This window comes from Tachysurus vachellii, chromosome 24, assembly GCF_030014155.1.
Source record: "Tachysurus vachellii isolate PV-2020 chromosome 24, HZAU_Pvac_v1, whole genome shotgun sequence".
Lineage (NCBI taxonomy): Eukaryota > Metazoa > Chordata > Actinopteri > Siluriformes > Bagridae > Tachysurus > Tachysurus vachellii.
In genome coordinates this window covers 16,504,540-16,525,471 of record NC_083483.1, presented here as the reverse complement: position 1 = coordinate 16,525,471, position 20,932 = coordinate 16,504,540, and the positions used below count along the sequence as shown (strand labels likewise).

The 20,932-nt window shown below is 36.3% G+C and overlaps 2 protein-coding genes across 6 annotated transcripts; both read left to right on the top strand.

Annotated features, from left to right (window-relative positions):
- Positions 1-8,536: 8,536 nt before the first annotated feature.
- Positions 8,537-12,735, top strand: LOC132839822 (CMRF35-like molecule 8). Of its 3 annotated transcripts, none has more exons than XM_060861004.1 (7): positions 8,537-8,677; positions 8,832-9,134; positions 9,330-9,662; positions 9,964-10,020; positions 11,287-11,391; positions 11,492-11,532; positions 11,654-12,735. In XM_060861004.1, exons 1-7 carry the CDS (start codon positions 8,635-8,637, stop codon positions 11,990-11,992), a joined length of 1,221 nt encoding a protein of 406 aa, XP_060716987.1. In that variant the 5' UTR covers positions 8,537-8,634; the 3' UTR covers positions 11,993-12,735. The 3 variants fall into 3 exon arrangements, with proteins under 3 accessions (XP_060716987.1, XP_060716986.1, XP_060716988.1); XM_060861003.1 differs by having other exon boundaries at positions 11,284-11,391; XM_060861005.1 differs by lacking the exon at positions 8,832-9,134 and having other exon boundaries at positions 11,284-11,391.
- Positions 12,736-16,537: 3,802 nt separating this feature from the next.
- Positions 16,538-20,661, top strand: LOC132839823 (CMRF35-like molecule 8). Of its 3 annotated transcripts, none has more exons than XM_060861007.1 (7): positions 16,538-16,678; positions 16,833-17,135; positions 17,331-17,663; positions 17,965-18,021; positions 19,264-19,368; positions 19,469-19,509; positions 19,631-20,658. In XM_060861007.1, the coding sequence occupies exons 1-7, from the start codon at positions 16,636-16,638 to the stop codon at positions 19,925-19,927; spliced, it is 1,179 nt and encodes a 392-aa protein (XP_060716990.1). In that variant the 5' UTR covers positions 16,538-16,635; the 3' UTR covers positions 19,928-20,658. The 3 variants fall into 3 exon arrangements, with proteins under 3 accessions (XP_060716990.1, XP_060716989.1, XP_060716991.1); XM_060861006.1 differs by having other exon boundaries at positions 19,261-19,368; XM_060861008.1 differs by lacking the exon at positions 16,833-17,135 and having other exon boundaries at positions 19,261-19,368; positions 19,631-20,661.
- Positions 20,662-20,932: the final 271 nt, after the last annotated feature.

The following is a 20,932-nucleotide window of genomic DNA, read 5'->3' as shown; positions in this document are numbered from 1 at the left end:
AAAACAGTACAGCAGTCATCCATTAGAGGGCCTCAGAAACAATTTTCCTTCACTTCTGACTCCATATAAAGACATCCACCCTTAACCCCTATATACCAGGACACCCCACATGACTGGTTGTTGTGGAGGAAGTCCTCTGTCCCAGTCCCAGACATATTTGACCTACAGTCTACTAACATACTGTTCTGATTATAGAGTTATTTGCTGATGTTCAGTGACTTTCATCAGGCATGAAATAGGAAATCTTTCATCAGTCAAAGACAACGAAAGCTGTTTTAATCCAACCACAAAAAAGAAAGTGACAGAGGAAGGGGTGGGTGTTGGGGCAAAGAGAAAGAGGGGTTCTCAACTGGTGTTTGGGGGGTTTTTGGGGCATCATTAAGATTTTCTTGAATCAGGGTTTGATGATTTTTCTGTTCATTAGTCAGGTGATAGATGAGAGTGTTTCAACATTATCAGTAGGAGGGACTGTGAAGTTGGGAAACACAGACACATGCTACAGAAAGAGGAAATGACCAAACCAGAGAGAAGTGGAGGTAGAGACATGAAGAAATGATGATACACATTTTATTTTAGTTCTTAATAGCGGGTTAAAGTTTTTGAGAAGATCAGTGAAGCTTTAGTTCAGTACAGAATGAAGAATTTCTTTTCCTTCATCACCTTCTACCTGATCTCAGGTCAGTAATTATACATTAAATAACAAACTACAGAGTTGAGGAATCATTATGAATTTGTGCTGCTGTTAGTTTCATGCTGAACTTTAGTACTGAGAGAATTTGGAGGTGTTTATCATCAGAAAGATGACTGAAATCTTTTTATTCTGATTGACAGGTTCAGTGCACTGCTTTGATGTGATCAGTTATCCTGGAGGTCGTGTCATAATTAACTTCAAAAATCAAGCTTTCACGTCATCTGTGTATTTTTGCAAATTTAAAGCAAACACAGAGTGTAAAGAATTGATAACAGCTCGCGTCTCAGAGTTAAACAACCTGATTCATAAGGACAGAATTACTCTGTTTTACACTGAAGGATTAATATCACTGATTTACATAAACCTGAGTTTACAGGATACTGGAATGTATCGGTTTGGAGACTTGAACTGGAATTACGACATTAACCTGAAAGTGAACAGTGGTGAGAAAATTTTAGGTGCTTTAAGTTTTAAACTTGATCATGATAGAGGATGTAAACAGCAGGTTCTTAATACCAACAGCTGTGTGTTAAAATGGAGAGTCTTGATTTGTTTGACCAGAAATATAAATCAGGTGAAGTGGAATAATGTAGTTGTGATAATGTACGAATGTAATAATGAAATAATGTGATTGACAGATCCATGTTGTAGTGGGACAAAAGCAGTAACAGGTCAATTGGGACAGACTCTGATGATCAGCTGCTTCTATCCAGTAGAGTTTGAAACAAACCCCAAGTCCTTCTACAGACTAGATGGTTTCAATGAAGCTGAACTGATCCGTACGAGTGGAACAGAACAACACCAGGACGACAGGTTCTCATTTCTGATGACAGGAAGAATAAAGTTTTCAGTGTGAACATCACTGATTTGAGAAAAGATGATGGAGGACTTTATTCCTGTGCATTTACTGAAGACATGCGTTCATTCAGTTATCAGTCGTTCTTCACAGTATTTCAGCTCCAAGCTACTGGTGAGATTTATTTTACTACCATATTACAGTGAATTATTAAAAAAACACCTGAGTTAAAAATAGTTTGTCTAAGTGGTACAATGACTCTTACTGCTGCTTATCATCTGTTATTTACTGACAATACTGTATACAATCAACAACAAGGTCATTTTCATCTGTTTGGAAATCTAGTCTTTATGTCAGTCAACAGTTTGTACCCACAAAGTTCAGAGCAATCTACAGTCAGAGTTATGACTTATCTGTGTTTTCTTTGTGTTATTAATATATGAACATGGGATTACTTTCTGGTTCCTGTAAACAGAAGTAACAAAAGACACAACAGAGAATCTAGATGGCAAATTAGACACATCTGAGTCTGGTAAGATATTAAATACACACATTTAGTGTCTGTTTCTCTGTTGTCTCATTTATGTTCCTATTTTCTTTGTCTCTAGGTTATATCTATGCTAACCCACATAACTGCTAGGTGGTAGTTATGCTAACCCTCTAGCTTGGTTGCTAGGATGTTTCTAGGTGGTAGCTAGTCTAATTAAACTGGTTGCTATGGTGTTGCTATGATATTCCTGGTGGTTGCTAGGGTGTTGCTAGGTGGTGGCTATGCTAACCCAGTGGGATTCTACAGTGTTGCTAAATTTTTTTGTTATGCTATTTCAGCTAGTTGTTTGTATGGTGCATGTAAAAAGAAGTAACAAAGGACACAACAGAAAGACCATACTGTAGACACTCCTGAGCTTAGAAAGATTTGTGGTATGTTCACAACTGTTAGGGTGTTGCTAAAATGTAGGTTTGTTGGTAAGTGGTTACTGTGCACCCAGTTGTTTGCTACTGTGCTGCTAAGTGCTAAGCTAACCCAGTTGGTTGCTAAATTTGTGCTTGGCAGTTTCTGTGGTATTCCAGATGGTTGTAAGTGTATTGTAAGGAAGTTGCGATGCTATCCCAAGTGGTTGCGCTGAGAAGCCATTTAGTTATGCTAGGGTGTCACTAAATAGTTCCTACGGTATTCCAGGTGGTTGCTGTGCAACTAAAAAATATGCTAGAAATCCTCTATCGACTAAAGTAGCTATTGTAAGTAGCTAACTATTGGTCAGTTTTCCAATCCTGGACGAGGGTAAAATTAATGACACACAGATAAAGTCTGAGTTCACTCAATATTTCTTCTCTTTATCAAGTCTTATACATTTATAAATTATACATTTCTGTAGGGCTACCGTGTCTATTAGTAATATTTTTTTCCTTTTAACACTTTCTACTTATTGTCATAGTTCTTTTAAAGTTATGTTGAACATCAAGGAACTGCAGAACCATTAGAATTATTTTCTCCTCTGTGCTACAAAGAGAATCGTTCTGCCTCTAGTAACATTTCAGATTTCAAATGACAAACTGGATCAATGTTAAATTTAAATAAATTAGATAGCAGCTAAATATAAAATCCTTTGGTAAATACAGCAGTTTTCTCTCAACAGCAACACAACATAGGCAAAACTCTTCAGGTTAACCTGCTCCATCACTGATTATATGATGGTTTATCTCATCTGTGTAAAACTGCATGAACTATCTGACGTTTTTTAATGATGAGATTATTCAGCTGTTTTAAAGTGAATATTCACCATAATGTCATCAGCAGGATCCACATTCATCATCATCATCATCATCACTGTGTGTATCTTTGTGACTCTGCTGTTGATGGGAGGATTTATACTCGTCTACAAGTTGAGACACAGAACACAAGGTACTGAACAAACACGAAACACCAGCATGCTAAAACACTTCTCTGCCTAGGATTTCATTCTAAAATCCCTGTACGGCTGGTGTTTACTTTGTTTTTGCAGATTCTGTACCTATAAGCCAGAGAACAGAAACAAATAACACGGTGAGTGAAAATGACTCTGCTGTAATAATAAGGATGAAGGGAAAATTCATTAAAACAGAATATTTCCACAACTGTACTGCTCTTTGTTACATCACTGCCCGTTCATTTCTGTTTATTTCAGGCTGCTGATTATGAAAATAATCTACTTCACATTCAGAACATCATGATGTCTCCGGTCTACCAAAGCCTAACTCCCAATACAAAACAATCAGATTCAGTCTACCAGAGTCTAGACACTAACACCAACCAGTCACATTCAGTCTACCAGAATCTAGAGGCTAACACCAACCAATCAGATTCAGCCTACCAGAGTCTAACTCCAAGCACTAACCAATCAGATTCAGCCTACCAGAGTCTAACTCCAAGCACAAACCAATCAGATTCAGTCTACCAAAGCCTAACTCCAAGCACCAACCAATCAGATTCAGTCTACCAGGTTCTAGACATCAACGCCAACTAAAACCAATCAATTAGACTCATTTTTCTTGAACTTAACTCTCAAAACCATGTTAAATGAAAGCAGTGTAAAACTTTGTATCCTGTTATCATCTAAACCTGTAAATGTATTCTGCACATGTCCAGACACTGGGATGTGAATTTATTTTTTTTTTTTTAAATCTTGTGTATTTATTCTCAACTATTTTTTATATCTAAACCTGGCATTGTGTACATATCCTGCATTTATACAAAAAGTCAGAAAATGAGTAAAGGAACTATTTCTGCTTTATCAATCAGCAATGTTGTTCATGGGAGAAATTCTTAAGGTAGATTTTTATATTCAACTATTTGTTTTCTTTACCCAGTCAGAACAGTAATATGAATTTTATTGCAGACCGTCTCCCAATGGTCATTTCCCAACATCCCCACTAGTTAGCTCTTCTCATCACACACTTGCATGTGATTCCTCCAAGACACATGAAGTCACTGCACTTTTCCATCTTCTGTTCATGCTACATCACAGGGCAGCTGAACATCTCTTACTCATACGTGAGCTCAAAGAACCACACAATTGGTCAATGTTACTCTGAATATCAGAGAAAGAAGTAACACCATCCCTCCCACTCAGACAGCACAGCCACTTCTCTTCTCTCAAATTTACAAACACTGATGGCTGTGACCATCAAAATTTGAACTTCAGATTTCTCAGTAGTAAATTTTTATGCTGTGCATTAACTAACTAAGCATGTTTGTATGTAAAGCCTGACTACCATAATAGTTGCATTTTTTTATCATGTATAATGTATTTTTTACAACAATCTTCTGCAACAAACTACTGCAGATACACTTTAAACATAAATGTAGCATTTTCAATAATTTAATAAACTAATTTAATTAAAAAAAAAATTGTATCAGTATTTTCTGTATTAAATCTTGCACACGGTCATTAAATCATTTAGTGTTAAATTAATTAAAATTAAGAGAGAAGCTTAGACAGTGTATGCAGTTGAAGTTAAAATCTACAGTGCAGTGTTTATCATCTAATTTCCTATATTTAATCTGTCAAAACATAAGATTTCCCTAAATTATTTGTCTAAGCAGCCATCCATAGTGTGAAGTTGTTAGGAGCTCCTGGGACATTTCCGTATCAGATTACCAGAAAGTGCTGGAAGGTATTTCTTCATAACTGTCTTTTCCGCTCGTTGTTCCTCACATGAGCTGTGTTTTACCCTTCCTATTGTTCCGCCTTCCCGGTTCCACCAACCGGTATCATGCCACCGGTTCCTTATTTACCCAAATGTTTTGCCCTATATATATATCAGCCCTTTTGTATCTGTCTTTGTCAGTCATTGTTTTGTGTTTGCATGATGTAGTCGGATGTTTTTCCAGGTCATTCTTATGTTTTGTTATTCAAGTTGTATTTGTGGGGGCATGGTGTCTTAGTGGTTAGCACGTTCACCTCACACCTCCAGTGTTGGGTGTTTGATTCCCGCCTCCGCCTTGTGTATGTGGAGTTTGCATGTTCTCCCCGTGCCTCGGGGGTTTCCTCCGGGTACTCCGGTTTCCTCCCCGGTCCAAAGACATGCATGGTAGGTTGATTGGCATCTCTGGAAAATTGTCCGTAGTGTGTGATTGCGTGAGTGAATGAGAGTGTTTGTGCCCTGCAATGGGTTGGCACTCCGTCCAGGGTGTATCCTGCCTTGATGCCCAACGATGCCTGAGGTTTGATCCCCACATGTTACATAAATAATGCAGAAAAAACCTGTCATATTTTATTTCAACGTTTTTTTTTTTTTTTTACCTTTTTTCAATCTGTTAATGAAATGCCACACGTGTGTCCTAAAAATTTATTACGTAAATTAAACATAAATTCTAAGTTAAATTACATCATAGACATCATAGTTATCATATGGTAAATTCCTATTGTGTGAATAAACCCATTTAGAACTGAATGCTATTTTAATCAACAGTAAGTTCTGACAAAACAAATGTAGAAATATAGATTGTTTTTGTTAAATAAAGTGTTAGAACAAAATGCAGGAAATTCTTTGGAACTAAAATTAATCAGCTGCTGGTGGTGGAGTCACGTGTAAAGGACGGCAAAGTAAAAAAAAATCAGGCTTCAGGGTTCATGTTCTAATATGTTGGGTTGTTTTTTTTAACTGTTTGGGTTAATTGACTAAATAACTAGATCTATAGCAGTATAACTGGAATATGTATGACAACTGCACCAAGGTCAACAAATAAATAAATAAATAAATAAACACCTCACCTTTTCACAGGCCAGACCAATGCACTGCTAAATGATTCAGCTTAAAACTTACCTGAGGCCGCAATCAATATCCATTTTCATACAGCTGTGGGAAATAAAGTTTACATTTATTAAGAACTTGTATAAAGATCTAAATAACAGAATTAATCCACAGTAATCCACAGTAAGGACAATATATTTTGTACACTTTTTCACACACATTCCAACTTTTCCCTGTGGCAGACTGTTGTACTTGATTGACAGGTGTCTTGTCCAATGATTGGTACCTTTTCCATTGGTTGTGTGAGTTGTTGTTGTGTTTTCGGATTTGTTAATGTGTTCTCGGATTTGTTAATGTGTTCTCGGATTTGTTGTTTTGTTTTCAGATTTGTTAATGTGTTCTGCACTTCTAGGCCACCGTACTTACTGGATGTCTGACAGGCAAAGTGCTAAACATGCTAACTAATTAACATTAGAAGTTAGCCGACTATGCTAATGGTTAATAATGACTCGAGTTTACAAGAATTTACAGTAATTTTTAAAACATACTTTTACTTACAGACATGTTGTCATTATTAAAATCCTTCAGCATTTTTAATCACAATGATTTTACTGTAAAGTAGCTAAACTTGACCTCAGAGACGCGCTCGAGCACGTTCGGGTGGGAGAGAAGATTCTAGCACCAAGGGTTCATTCATTCATTCATTCATCTTCTACCGCTTAAACGAACTACCTCGGGTCACGGGGAGCCTGTGCCTATCTCAGGCGTCATCGGGCATCAAGGCAGGATAGCACCGAGGGTTAAGATTTTTTATTTTTTTTACTTGATACAATTAACATAAAAATGCTATTGAAGGTTTTTTTTTTACTTTCTCTCAGTCATGTTGTCATTTCCAGCACAAACAACAATAATGTCATAAATTTAAAGTTACTTCAAATATTATAGATTTAATTTAGTTTTATTCGTTATTAATTTAATTAATTTAGTTTTTAGACTGCAGGCACGATACTTCTTTTCAGTATATATATTAACGATTTACCATCTTTGTGTAAGAACTGGGACACTTTGATGTATGCAAACAACACAGTTATCTTGGCTTAAGGAAAATCTACAGAGGAAGTTGCCTCAAAACTAACAGAGGCCATGTCATTGATCTTAATCTGGCTTGAGCAATCCTGTCTGCAGTTGAACATATCTAAAACAGTTTCCATGTTCTTTTCAAAAAATAATATACTTACAAAACCCGAAATTTTAATATTTGGAGATAGAGTACAGGTCGTCACAGAACTTAAATATTTAGGATTATATATAGATTCAAACCTCAATTTCAAAACTCACATTAAAAAAGTTAGTAACAGAATTAAATTTAGTCTAGTAAACTTTAGATTCATTAGAGACTTCCTTTCAACAGAAGCTGTTAAATTATATTTCTTTTCCATGATTCTATCCCACATAACATATTGTTTAATAAGCTGGTCTAATACACATTCTACAACATTAAAACCATTAGAAACCCGATATAAACAAGCTTTAAAAACACTGGACAAAAAACCATACCACTACCACCACTGTAGTATTCTGAGTAAATATCAGTTAATTACCTGGGATAATCTCATTAAATTCAACAATATCTGTTTAATTTATAAAATCAGACATGGTTTAGCACCTCCCCCACTATGTGACTTTATACAGTTTAGATCAAGTGAGGTTAGGGTAACCAGAGGAGCAGTGAGGGAAGACTACATTATCCCTTGGAGTAAAACAGCTTTTGGTCAGTACAAAACAGTACAGCAGTCATCCATTAGAGGGCCTCAGAAACAATTTTCCTTCACTTCTGACTCCATATAAAGACATCCACCCTTAACCCCTATATACCAGGACACCCCACATGACTGGTTGTTGTGGAGGAAGTCCTCTGTCCCAGTCCCAGACATATTTGACCTACAGTCTACTAACATACTGTTCTGATTATAGAGTTATTTGCTGATGTTCAGTGACTTTCATCAGGCATGAAATAGGAAATCTTTCATCAGTCAAAGACAACGAAAGCTGTTTTAATCCAACCACAAAAAAGAAAGTGACAGAGGAAGGGGTGGGTGTTGGGGCAAAGAGAAAGAGGGGTTCTCAACTGGTGTTTGGGGGGTTTTTGGGGCATCATTAAGATTTTCTTGAATCAGGGTTTGATGATTTTTCTGTTCATTAGTCAGGTGATAGATGAGAGTGTTTCAACATTATCAGTAGGAGGGACTGTGAAGTTGGGAAACACAGACACATGCTACAGAAAGAGGAAATGACCAAACCAGAGAGAAGTGGAGGTAGAGACATGAAGAAATGATGATACACATTTTATTTTAGTTCTTAATAGCGGGTTAAAGTTTTTGAGAAGATCAGTGAAGCTTTAGTTCAGTACAGAATGAAGAATTTCTTTTCCTTCATCACCTTCTACCTGATCTCAGGTCAGTAATTATACATTAAATAACAAACTACAGAGTTGAGGAATCATTATGAATTTGTGCTGCTGTTAGTTTCATGCTGAACTTTAGTACTGAGAGAATTTGGAGGTGTTTATCATCAGAAAGATGACTGAAATCTTTTTATTCTGATTGACAGGTTCAGTGCACTGCTTTGATGTGATCAGTTATCCTGGAGGTCGTGTCATAATTAACTTCAAAAATCAAGCTTTCACGTCATCTGTGTATTTTTGCAAATTTAAAGCAAACACAGAGTGTAAAGAATTGATAACAGCTCGCGTCTCAGAGTTAAACAACCTGATTCATAAGGACAGAATTACTCTGTTTTACACTGAAGGATTAATATCACTGATTTACATAAACCTGAGTTTACAGGATACTGGAATGTATCGGTTTGGAGACTTGAACTGGAATTACGACATTAACCTGAAAGTGAACAGTGGTGAGAAAATTTTAGGTGCTTTAAGTTTTAAACTTGATCATGATAGAGGATGTAAACAGCAGGTTCTTAATACCAACAGCTGTGTGTTAAAATGGAGAGTCTTGATTTGTTTGACCAGAAATATAAATCAGGTGAAGTGGAATAATGTAGTTGTGATAATGTACGAATGTAATAATGAAATAATGTGATTGACAGATCCATGTTGTAGTGGGACAAAAGCAGTAACAGGTCAATTGGGACAGACTCTGATGATCAGCTGCTTCTATCCAGTAGAGTTTGAAACAAACCCCAAGTCCTTCTACAGACTAGATGGTTTCAATGAAGCTGAACTGATCCGTACGAGTGGAACAGAACAACACCAGGACGACAGGTTCTCCATTTCTGATGACAGGAAGAATAAAGTTTTCAGTGTGAACATCACTGATTTGAGAAAAGATGATGGAGGACTTTATTCCTGTGCATTTACTGAAGACATGCGTTCATTCAGTTATCAGTCGTTCTTCACAGTATTTCAGCTCCAAGCTACTGGTGAGATTTATTTTACTACCATATTACAGTGAATTATTAAAAAAACACCTGAGTTAAAAATAGTTTGTCTAAGTGGTACAATGACTCTTACTGCTGCTTATCATCTGTTATTTACTGACAATACTGTATACAATCAACAACAAGGTCATTTTCATCTGTTTGGAAATCTAGTCTTTATGTCAGTCAACAGTTTGTACCCACAAAGTTCAGAGCAATCTACAGTCAGAGTTATGACTTATCTGTGTTTTCTTTGTGTTATTAATATATGAACATGGGATTACTTTCTGGTTCCTGTAAACAGAAGTAACAAAAGACACAACAGAGAATCTAGATGGCAAATTAGACACATCTGAGTCTGGTAAGATATTAAATACACACATTTAGTGTCTGTTTCTCTGTTGTCTCATTTATGTTCCTATTTTCTTTGTCTCTAGGTTATATCTATGCTAACCCACATAACTGCTAGGTGGTAGTTATGCTAACCCTCTAGCTTGGTTGCTAGGATGTTTCTAGGTGGTAGCTAGTCTAATTAAACTGGTTGCTATGGTGTTGCTATGATATTCCTGGTGGTTGCTAGGGTGTTGCTAGGTGGTGGCTATGCTAACCCAGTGGGATTCTACAGTGTTGCTAAATTTTTTTGTTATGCTATTTCAGCTAGTTGTTTGTATGGTGCATGTAAAAAGAAGTAACAAAGGACACAACAGAAAGACCATACTGTAGACACTCCTGAGCTTAGAAAGATTTGTGGTATGTTCACAACTGTTAGGGTGTTGCTAAAATGTAGGTTTGTTGGTAAGTGGTTACTGTGCACCCAGTTGTTTGCTACTGTGCTGCTAAGTGCTAAGCTAACCCAGTTGGTTGCTAAATTTGTGCTTGGCAGTTTCTGTGGTATTCCAGATGGTTGTAAGTGTATTGTAAGGAAGTTGCGATGCTATCCCAAGTGGTTGCGCTGAGAAGCCATTTAGTTATGCTAGGGTGTCACTAAATAGTTCCTACGGTATTCCAGGTGGTTGCTGTGCAACTAAAAAATATGCTAGAAATCCTCTATCGACTAAAGTAGCTATTGTAAGTAGCTAACTATTGGTCAGTTTTCCAATCCTGGACGAGGGTAAAATTAATGACACACAGATAAAGTCTGAGTTCACTCAATATTTCTTCTCTTTATCAAGTCTTATACATTTATAAATTATACATTTCTGTAGGGCTACCGTGTCTATTAGTAATATTTTTTTCCTTTTAACACTTTCTACTTATTGTCATAGTTCTTTTAAAGTTATGTTGAACATCAAGGAACTGCAGAACCATTAGAATTATTTTCTCCTCTGTGCTACAAAGAGAATCGTTCTGCCTCTAGTAACATTTCAGATTTCAAATGACAAACTGGATCAATGTTAAATTTAAATAAATTAGATAGCAGCTAAATATAAAATCCTTTGGTAAATACAGCAGTTTTCTCTCAACAGCAACACAACATAGGCAAAACTCTTCAGGTTAACCTGCTCCATCACTGATTATATGATGGTTTATCTCATCTGTGTAAAACTGCATGAACTATCTGACGTTTTTTAATGATGAGATTATTCAGCTGTTTTAAAGTGAATATTCACCATAATGTCATCAGCAGGATCCACATTCATCATCATCATCATCATCACTGTGTGTATCTTTGTGACTCTGCTGTTGATGGGAGGATTTATACTCGTCTACAAGTTGAGACACAGAACACAAGGTACTGAACAAACACGAAACACCAGCATGCTAAAACACTTCTCTGCCTAGGATTTCATTCTAAAATCCCTGTACGGCTGGTGTTTACTTTGTTTTTGCAGATTCTGTACCTATAAGCCAGAGAACAGAAACAAATAACACGGTGAGTGAAAATGACTCTGCTGTAATAATAAGGATGAAGGGAAAATTCATTAAAACAGAATATTTCCACAACTGTACTGCTCTTTGTTACATCACTGCCCGTTCATTTCTGTTTATTTCAGGCTGCTGATTATGAAAATAATCTACTTCACATTCAGAACATCATGATGTCTCCGGTCTACCAAAGCCTAACTCCCAATACAAAACAATCAGATTCAGTCTACCAGAGTCTAGACACTAACACCAACCAGTCACATTCAGTCTACCAGAATCTAGAGGCTAACACCAACCAATCAGATTCAGCCTACCAGAGTCTAACTCCAAGCACTAACCAATCAGATTCAGCCTACCAGAGTCTAACTCCAAGCACAAACCAATCAGATTCAGTCTACCAAAGCCTAACTCCAAGCACCAACCAATCAGATTCAGTCTACCAGGTTCTAGACATCAACGCCAACTAAAACCAATCAATTAGACTCATTTTTCTTGAACTTAACTCTCAAAACCATGTTAAATGAAAGCAGTGTAAAACTTTGTATCCTGTTATCATCTAAACCTGTAAATGTATTCTGCACATGTCCAGACACTGGGATGTGAATTTATTTTTTTTTTTTTAAATCTTGTGTATTTATTCTCAACTATTTTTTATATCTAAACCTGGCATTGTGTACATATCCTGCATTTATACAAAAAGTCAGAAAATGAGTAAAGGAACTATTTCTGCTTTATCAATCAGCAATGTTGTTCATGGGAGAAATTCTTAAGGTAGATTTTTATATTCAACTATTTGTTTTCTTTACCCAGTCAGAACAGTAATATGAATTTTATTGCAGACCGTCTCCCAATGGTCATTTCCCAACATCCCCACTAGTTAGCTCTTCTCATCACACACTTGCATGTGATTCCTCCAAGACACATGAAGTCACTGCACTTTTCCATCTTCTGTTCATGCTACATCACAGGGCAGCTGAACATCTCTTACTCATACGTGAGCTCAAAGAACCACACAATTGGTCAATGTTACTCTGAATATCAGAGAAAGAAGTAACACCATCCCTCCCACTCAGACAGCACAGCCACTTCTCTTCTCTCAAATTTACAAACACTGATGGCTGTGACCATCAAAATTTGAACTTCAGATTTCTCAGTAGTAAATTTTTATGCTGTGCATTAACTAACTAAGCATGTTTGTATGTAAAGCCTGACTACCATAATAGTTGCATTTTTTTATCATGTATAATGTATTTTTTACAACAATCTTCTGCAACAAACTACTGCAGATACACTTTAAACATAAATGTAGCATTTTCAATAATTTAATAAACTAATTTAATTAAAAAAAAAATTGTATCAGTATTTTCTGTATTAAATCTTGCACACGGTCATTAAATCATTTAGTGTTAAATTAATTAAAATTAAGAGAGAAGCTTAGACAGTGTATGCAGTTGAAGTTAAAATCTACAGTGCAGTGTTTATCATCTAATTTCCTATATTTAATCTGTCAAAACATAAGATTTCCCTAAATTATTTGTCTAAGCAGCCATCCATAGTGTGAAGTTGTTAGGAGCTCCTGGGACATTTCCGTATCAGATTACCAGAAAGTGCTGGAAGGTATTTCTTCATAACTGTCTTTTCCGCTCGTTGTTCCTCACATGAGCTGTGTTTTACCCTTCCTATTGTTCCGCCTTCCCGGTTCCACCAACCGGTATCATGCCACCGGTTCCTTATTTACCCAAATGTTTTGCCCTATATATATATCAGCCCTTTTGTATCTGTCTTTGTCAGTCATTGTTTTGTGTTTGCATGATGTAGTCGGATGTTTTTCCAGGTCATTCTTATGTTTTGTTATTCAAGTTGTATTTGTGGGGGCATGGTGTCTTAGTGGTTAGCACGTTCACCTCACACCTCCAGTGTTGGGTGTTTGATTCCCGCCTCCGCCTTGTGTATGTGGAGTTTGCATGTTCTCCCCGTGCCTCGGGGGTTTCCTCCGGGTACTCCGGTTTCCTCCCCGGTCCAAAGACATGCATGGTAGGTTGATTGGCATCTCTGGAAAATTGTCCGTAGTGTGTGATTGCGTGAGTGAATGAGAGTGTTTGTGCCCTGCAATGGGTTGGCACTCCGTCCAGGGTGTATCCTGCCTTGATGCCCAACGATGCCTGAGGTTTGATCCCCACATGTTACATAAATAATGCAGAAAAAACCTGTCATATTTTATTTCAACGTTTTTTTTTTTTTTTTACCTTTTTTCAATCTGTTAATGAAATGCCACACGTGTGTCCTAAAAATTTATTACGTAAATTAAACATAAATTCTAAGTTAAATTACATCATAGACATCATAGTTATCATATGGTAAATTCCTATTGTGTGAATAAACCCATTTAGAACTGAATGCTATTTTAATCAACAGTAAGTTCTGACAAAACAAATGTAGAAATATAGATTGTTTTTGTTAAATAAAGTGTTAGAACAAAATGCAGGAAATTCTTTGGAACTAAAATTAATCAGCTGCTGGTGGTGGAGTCACGTGTAAAGGACGGCAAAGTAAAAAAAAATCAGGCTTCAGGGTTCATGTTCTAATATGTTGGGTTGTTTTTTTTAACTGTTTGGGTTAATTGACTAAATAACTAGATCTATAGCAGTATAACTGGAATATGTATGACAACTGCACCAAGGTCAACAAATAAATAAATAAATAAATAAACACCTCACCTTTTCACAGGCCAGACCAATGCACTGCTAAATGATTCAGCTTAAAACTTACCTGAGGCCGCAATCAATATCCATTTTCATACAGCTGTGGGAAATAAAGTTTACATTTATTAAGAACTTGTATAAAGATCTAAATAACAGAATTAATCCACAGTAATCCACAGTAAGGACAATATATTTTGTACACTTTTTCACACACATTCCAACTTTTCCCTGTGGCAGACTGTTGTACTTGATTGACAGGTGTCTTGTCCAATGATTGGTACCTTTTCCATTGGTTGTGTGAGTTGTTGTTGTGTTTTCGGATTTGTTAATGTGTTCTCGGATTTGTTAATGTGTTCTCGGATTTGTTGTTTTGTTTTCAGATTTGTTAATGTGTTCTGCACTTCTAGGCCACCGTACTTACTGGATGTCTGACAGGCAAAGTGCTAAACATGCTAACTAATTAACATTAGAAGTTAGCCGACTATGCTAATGGTTAATAATGACTCGAGTTTACAAGAATTTACAGTAATTTTTAAAACATACTTTTACTTACAGACATGTTGTCATTATTAAAATCCTTCAGCATTTTTAATCACAATGATTTTACTGTAAAGTAGCTAAACTTGACCTCAGAGACGCGCTCGAGCACGTTCGGGTGGGAGAGAAGATTCTAGCACCAAGGGTTCATTCATTCATTCATTCATCTTCTACCGCTTAAACGAACTACCTCGGGTCACGGGGAGCCTGTGCCTATCTCAGGCGTCATCGGGCATCAAGGCAGGATAGCACCGAGGGTTAAGATTTTTTATTTTTTTTACTTGATACAATTAACATAAAAATGCTATTGAAGGTTTTTTTTTTACTTTCTCTCAGTCATGTTGTCATTTCCAGCACAAACAACAATAATGTCATAAATTTAAAGTTACTTCAAATATTATAGATTTAATTTAGTTTTATTCGTTATTAATTTAATTAATTTAGTTTTTAGACTGCAGGCACGATACTTCTTTTCAGTATATATATTAACGATTTACCATCTTTGTGTAAGAACTGGGACACTTTGATGTATGCAAACAACACAGTTATCTTGGCTTAAGGAAAATCTACAGAGGAAGTTGCCTCAAAACTAACAGAGGCCATGTCATTGATCTTAATCTGGCTTGAGCAATCCTGTCTGCAGTTGAACATATCTAAAACAGTTTCCATGTTCTTTTCAAAAAATAATATACTTACAAAACCCGAAATTTTAATATTTGGAGATAGAGTACAGGTCGTCACAGAACTTAAATATTTAGGATTATATATAGATTCAAACCTCAATTTCAAAACTCACATTAAAAAAGTTAGTAACAGAATTAAATTTAGTCTAGTAAACTTTAGATTCATTAGAGACTTCCTTTCAACAGAAGCTGTTAAATTATATTTCTTTTCCATGATTCTATCCCACATAACATATTGTTTAATAAGCTGGTCTAATACACATTCTACAACATTAAAACCATTAGAAACCCGATATAAACAAGCTTTAAAAACACTGGACAAAAAACCATACCACTACCACCACTGTAGTATTCTGAGTAAATATCAGTTAATTACCTGGGATAATCTCATTAAATTCAACAATATCTGTTTAATTTATAAAATCAGACATGGTTTAGCACCTCCCCCACTATGTGACTTTATACAGTTTAGATCAAGTGAGGTTAGGGTAACCAGAGGAGCAGTGAGGGAAGACTACATTATCCCTTGGAGTAAAACAGCTTTTGGTCAGTACAAAACAGTACAGCAGTCATCCATTAGAGGGCCTCAGAAACAATTTTCCTTCACTTCTGACTCCATATAAAGACATCCACCCTTAACCCCTATATACCAGGACACCCCACATGACTGGTTGTTGTGGAGGAAGTCCTCTGTCCCAGTCCCAGACATATTTGACCTACAGTCTACTAACATACTGTTCTGATTATAGAGTTATTTGCTGATGTTCAGTGACTTTCATCAGGCATGAAATAGGAAATCTTTCATCAGTCAAAGACAACGAAAGCTGTTTTAATCCAACCACAAAAAAGAAAGTGACAGAGGAAGGGGTGGGTGTTGGGGCAAAGAGAAAGAGGGGTTCTCAACTGGTGTTTGGGGGGTTTTTGGGGCATCATTAAGATTTTCTTGAATCAGGGTTTGATGATTTTTCTGTTCATTAGTCAGGTGATAGATGAGAGTGTTTCAACATTATCAGTAGGAGGGACTGTGAAGTTGGGAAACACAGACACATGCTACAGAAAGAGGAAATGACCAAACCAGAGAGAAGTGGAGGTAGAGACATGAAGAAATGATGATACACATTTTATTTTAGTTCTTAATAGCGGGTTAAAGTTTTTGAGAAGATCAGTGAAGCTTTAGTTCAGTACAGAATGAAGAATTTCTTTTCCTTCATCACCTTCTACCTGATCTCAGGTCAGTAATTATACATTAAATAACAAACTACAGAGTTGAGGAATCATTATGAATTTGTGCTGCTGTTAGTTTCATGCTGAACTTTAGTACTGAGAGAATTTGGAGGTGTTTATCATCAGAAAGATGACTGAAATCTTTTTATTCTGATTGACAGGTTCAGTGCACTGCTTTGATGTGATCAGTTATCCTGGAGGTCGTGTCATAATTAACTTCAAAAATCAAGCTTTCACGTCATCTGTGTATTTTTGCAAATTTAAAGCAAACACCGAGTGTAAAGAATTGATAACAGCTCGGGTCTCAGAGTTAAACAACCTGATTCATAAGGACAGAATTAATCTGTTTTACACTGAAGGAATAATTTCACTGATTTACATAAACCTGAGTTTACAGGATACTGGAATGTATCGGTTTGGAGACTTGAACTGGAATTACGACATTAACCTGAAAGTGAACAGTGGTGAGAAAATTTTAGGTGCTTTAAGTTTTAAACTTGATCATGATAGAGGATGTAAACAGCAGGTTCTTAACACCAACAGCTGTGTGTTAAAATGGAGAGCCTTGATTTGTTTGACCAGAAATATAAATCAGGTGAAGTGGAATAATGTAGTTGTGATAATGTACGAATGTAATAATGAAATAATGTGATTGACAGATCCATGTTGTAGTGGGACAAAAGCAGTAACAGGTCAATTGGGACAGACTCTGATGATCAGCTGCTTCTATCCAGTAGAGTTTGAAACAAACCCCAAGTCCTTCTACAGACTAGATGGTTTCAATGAAGCTGAACTGATCCGTACGAGTGGAACAGAACAACACCAGGACGACAGGTTCTTCATTTCTGATGACAGGAAGAATAAAGTTTTCAGTGTGAACATCACTAATTTGAGAAAAGATGATGGAGGACTTTATTCCTGTGCATTTACTGAAGACATGCGTTCATTCAGTTATCAGTCGTTCTTCACAGTATTTCAGCTCCAAGCTACTGGTGAGATTTATTTTACTACCATATTACAGTGAATTATTAAAAAAACACCTGAGTTAAAAATAGTTTGTCTAAGTGGTACAATGACTCTTACTGCTGCTTATCATCTGTTATTTACTGACAATACTGTATACAATCAACAACAAGGTCATTTTCATCTGTTTGGAAATCTAGTCTTTATGTCAGTCAACAGTTTGTACCCACAAAGTTCAGAGCAATCTACAGTCAGAGTTATGACTTATCTGTGTTTTCTTTGTGTTATTAATATATGAACATGGGATTACTTTCTGGTTCCTGTAAACAGAAGTAACAAAAGACACAACAGAGAATCTAGATGGCAAATTAGACACATCTGAGTCTGGTAAGATATTAAATACACACATTTAGTGTCTGTTTCTCTGTTGTCTCATTTATGTTCCTATTTTCTTTGTCTCTAGGTTATATCTATGCTAACCCACATAACTGCTAGGTGGTAGTTATGCTAACCCTCTAGCTTGGTTGCTAGGATGTTTCTAGGTGGTAGCTAGTCTAATTAAACTGGTTGATATGGTGTTGCTATGATATTCCTGGTGGTTGCTAGGGTGTTGCTCGGTGGTGGCTATGCTAACCCAGTGGGATTCTACAGTGTTGCTAAATTTTTTTGTTATGCTATTTCAGCTAGTTGTTTGTATGGTGCATGTAAAAAGAAGTAACAAAGGACACAACAGAAAGACCATACTGTAGACACTCCTGAGCTTAGAAAGATTTGTGGTATGTTCACAACTGTTAGGGTGTTGCTAAAATGTAGCTTTGTTGGTAAGTGGTTACTGTGCACCCAGTTGTTTGCTACTGTGCTGCTAAGTGCTAAGCTAACCCAGTTGGTTGCTAAATTGTTGCTTGGCAGTTTCTGTGGTATTCCAGATGGTTGTAAGTGTATTGTAAGGAAGTTGCGATGCTATCCCAAGTGGTTGCGCTGAGAAGCCATTTAGTTATGCTAGGGTGTCAGTAAATAGTTCCTACGGTATTCCAGGTGGTTGCTGTGCAACTAAAAAATATGCTAGAAATCCTCTATCGACTAAAGTAGCTATTGTAAGTAGCTAACTATTGGTCAGTTTTCCAAATCTGGACGAGGGTAAAATTAATGACACACAGATAAAAGTCTGAGTTCACTCAATATTTCTTCTCTTTATCAAGTCTTATACATTTATAAGTTATACATTTCTGTAGGTCTACCGTGTCTATTAGTATTTTTTTTTCTCCTTTTAACACTTTCTACTTATTGTCATAGTTCTTTTAAAGTTATGTTGAACATCAAGGAACTGCAGAACCATTAGAATTATTTTCTCCTCTGCGCTACAAAGAGAATCGTTCTGCCTCTAGTAACATTTCAGATTTCAAATGACAAACTGGATCAATGTTAAATTTATATAAATTAAATAGCAGCTAAACATAAAATCCTTTGGTTAATACAACAGTTTTCTCTCAACAGCAACACAACATAGGCAAAACTCTTCTATGATGGTTTATCTCATCTGTGTAAAACTGCATGAACTATCTGACGTTTTTTAATGATGAGATTATTCAGCTGTTTTAAAGTGAATATTCACCATAATGTCATCAGCAGGATCCACATTCATCATCATCATCATCATCACTGTGTGTATCTTTGTGACTCTGCTGTTGATGGGAGGATTTATACTCGTCTACAAGTTGAGACACAGAACACAAGGTACTGAACAAACACGAAACACCAGCATGCTAAAACACTTCTCTGCCTAGGATTTCATTCTAAAATCCCTGTACGGCTGGTGTTTACTTTGTTTTTGCAGATTCTGTACCTATAAGCCAGAGAACAGAAACAAATAACACGGTGAGTGAAAATGACTCTGCTGTAATAATAAGGATGAAGGGAAAATTCATTAAAACAGAATATTTCCACAACTGTACTGCTCTTTGTTACATCACTGCCCGTTCATTTCTGTTTATTTCAGGCTGCTGATTATGAAAATAATCTACTTCACATTCAGAACATCATGATGTCTCCGGTCTACCAAAGCCTAACTCCCAATACAAAACAATCAGATTCAGTCTACCAGAGTCTAGACACTAACACCAACCAGTCACATTCAGTCTACCAGAATCTAGAGGCTAACACCAACCAATCAGATTCAGCCTACCAGAGTCTAACTCCAAGCACTAACCAATCAGATTCAGCCTACCAGAGTCTAACTCCAAGCACCAACCAATCAGATTCAGTCTACCAGGTTCTAGACATCAACGCCAACTAAAACCAATCAATCAGACTCATTTTTCTTGAACTTAACTCTCAAAACCATGTTAAATGAAAGCAGTGTAAAACTTTGTATCCTGTTATCATCTAAACCTGTAAATGTATTCTGCACATGTCCAGACACTGGGATGTGAATTTTTTTTTTTTTTTTTAAATCTTGTGTATTTATTCTCAACTATTTTTTATATCTAAACCTGGCATTGTGTACATATCCTGCATTTATACAAAAAGTCAGAAAATGAGTAAAGGAACTATTTCTGCTTTATCAATCAGCAATGTTGTTCATGGGAGAAATTCTTAAGGTAGATTTTTATATTCAACTATTTGTTTTCTTTACCCAGTCAGAACAGTAATATGAATTTTATTGCAGACCGTCTCCCAATGGTCATTTCCCAACATCCCCACTAGTTAGCTCTTCTCATCACACACTTGCATGTGATTCCTCCAAGACACATGAAGTCACTGCACTTTTCCATCTTCTGTTCATGCTACATCACAGGGCAGCTGAACATCTCTTACTCATACGTGAGCTCAAAGAACCACACAATTGGTCAATGTTACTCTGAATATCAGAGAAAGAAGTAACACCATCCCTCCCACTCAGACAGCACAGCCACTTCTCTTCTCTCAAATTTACAACCTCTGATGGCTGTGACCATCAAAATTTGAACTTCAGATTTCTCAGTAGTAAATTTTTATGCTGTGCATTAACTAACTAAGCATGTTTGTATGTAAAGCCTGACTACCATAATAGTTGCATTTTTTTATCATGTATAATGTATTTTTTACAACAATCTTCTGCAACAAACTACTGCAGATACACTTTAAACATAAATGTAGCATTTTCAATAATTTAATAAACTAATTTAATTAAAAAAAAAATTGTATCAGTATTTTCTGTATTAAATCTTGCACACGGTCATTAAATCATTTAGTGTTAAATTAATTAAAATTAAGAGAGAAGCTTAGACAGTGTATGCAGTTGAAGTTAAAATCTACAGTG

Coding starts and splice junctions, on each gene's coding strand:
- LOC132839822 (XM_060861003.1), top strand. CDS start 8,635: ATGAAGAATTTCTTTTCCTTCATCACCTTCTACCTGATCTCAG. Junction 9,135..9,329: donor TAACCTGAAAGTGAACAGTG/GTGAGAAAATTT, acceptor TGTGATTGACAG/ATCCATGTTGTAGTGGGACA. Junction 9,663..9,963: donor ATTTCAGCTCCAAGCTACTG/GTGAGATTTATT, acceptor TCCTGTAAACAG/AAGTAACAAAAGACACAACA.
- LOC132839823 (XM_060861006.1), top strand. CDS start 16,636: ATGAAGAATTTCTTTTCCTTCATCACCTTCTACCTGATCTCAG. Junction 16,679..16,832: donor CACCTTCTACCTGATCTCAG/GTCAGTAATTAT, acceptor TCTGATTGACAG/GTTCAGTGCACTGCTTTGAT. Junction 19,369..19,468: donor GTTGAGACACAGAACACAAG/GTACTGAACAAA, acceptor TTGTTTTTGCAG/ATTCTGTACCTATAAGCCAG.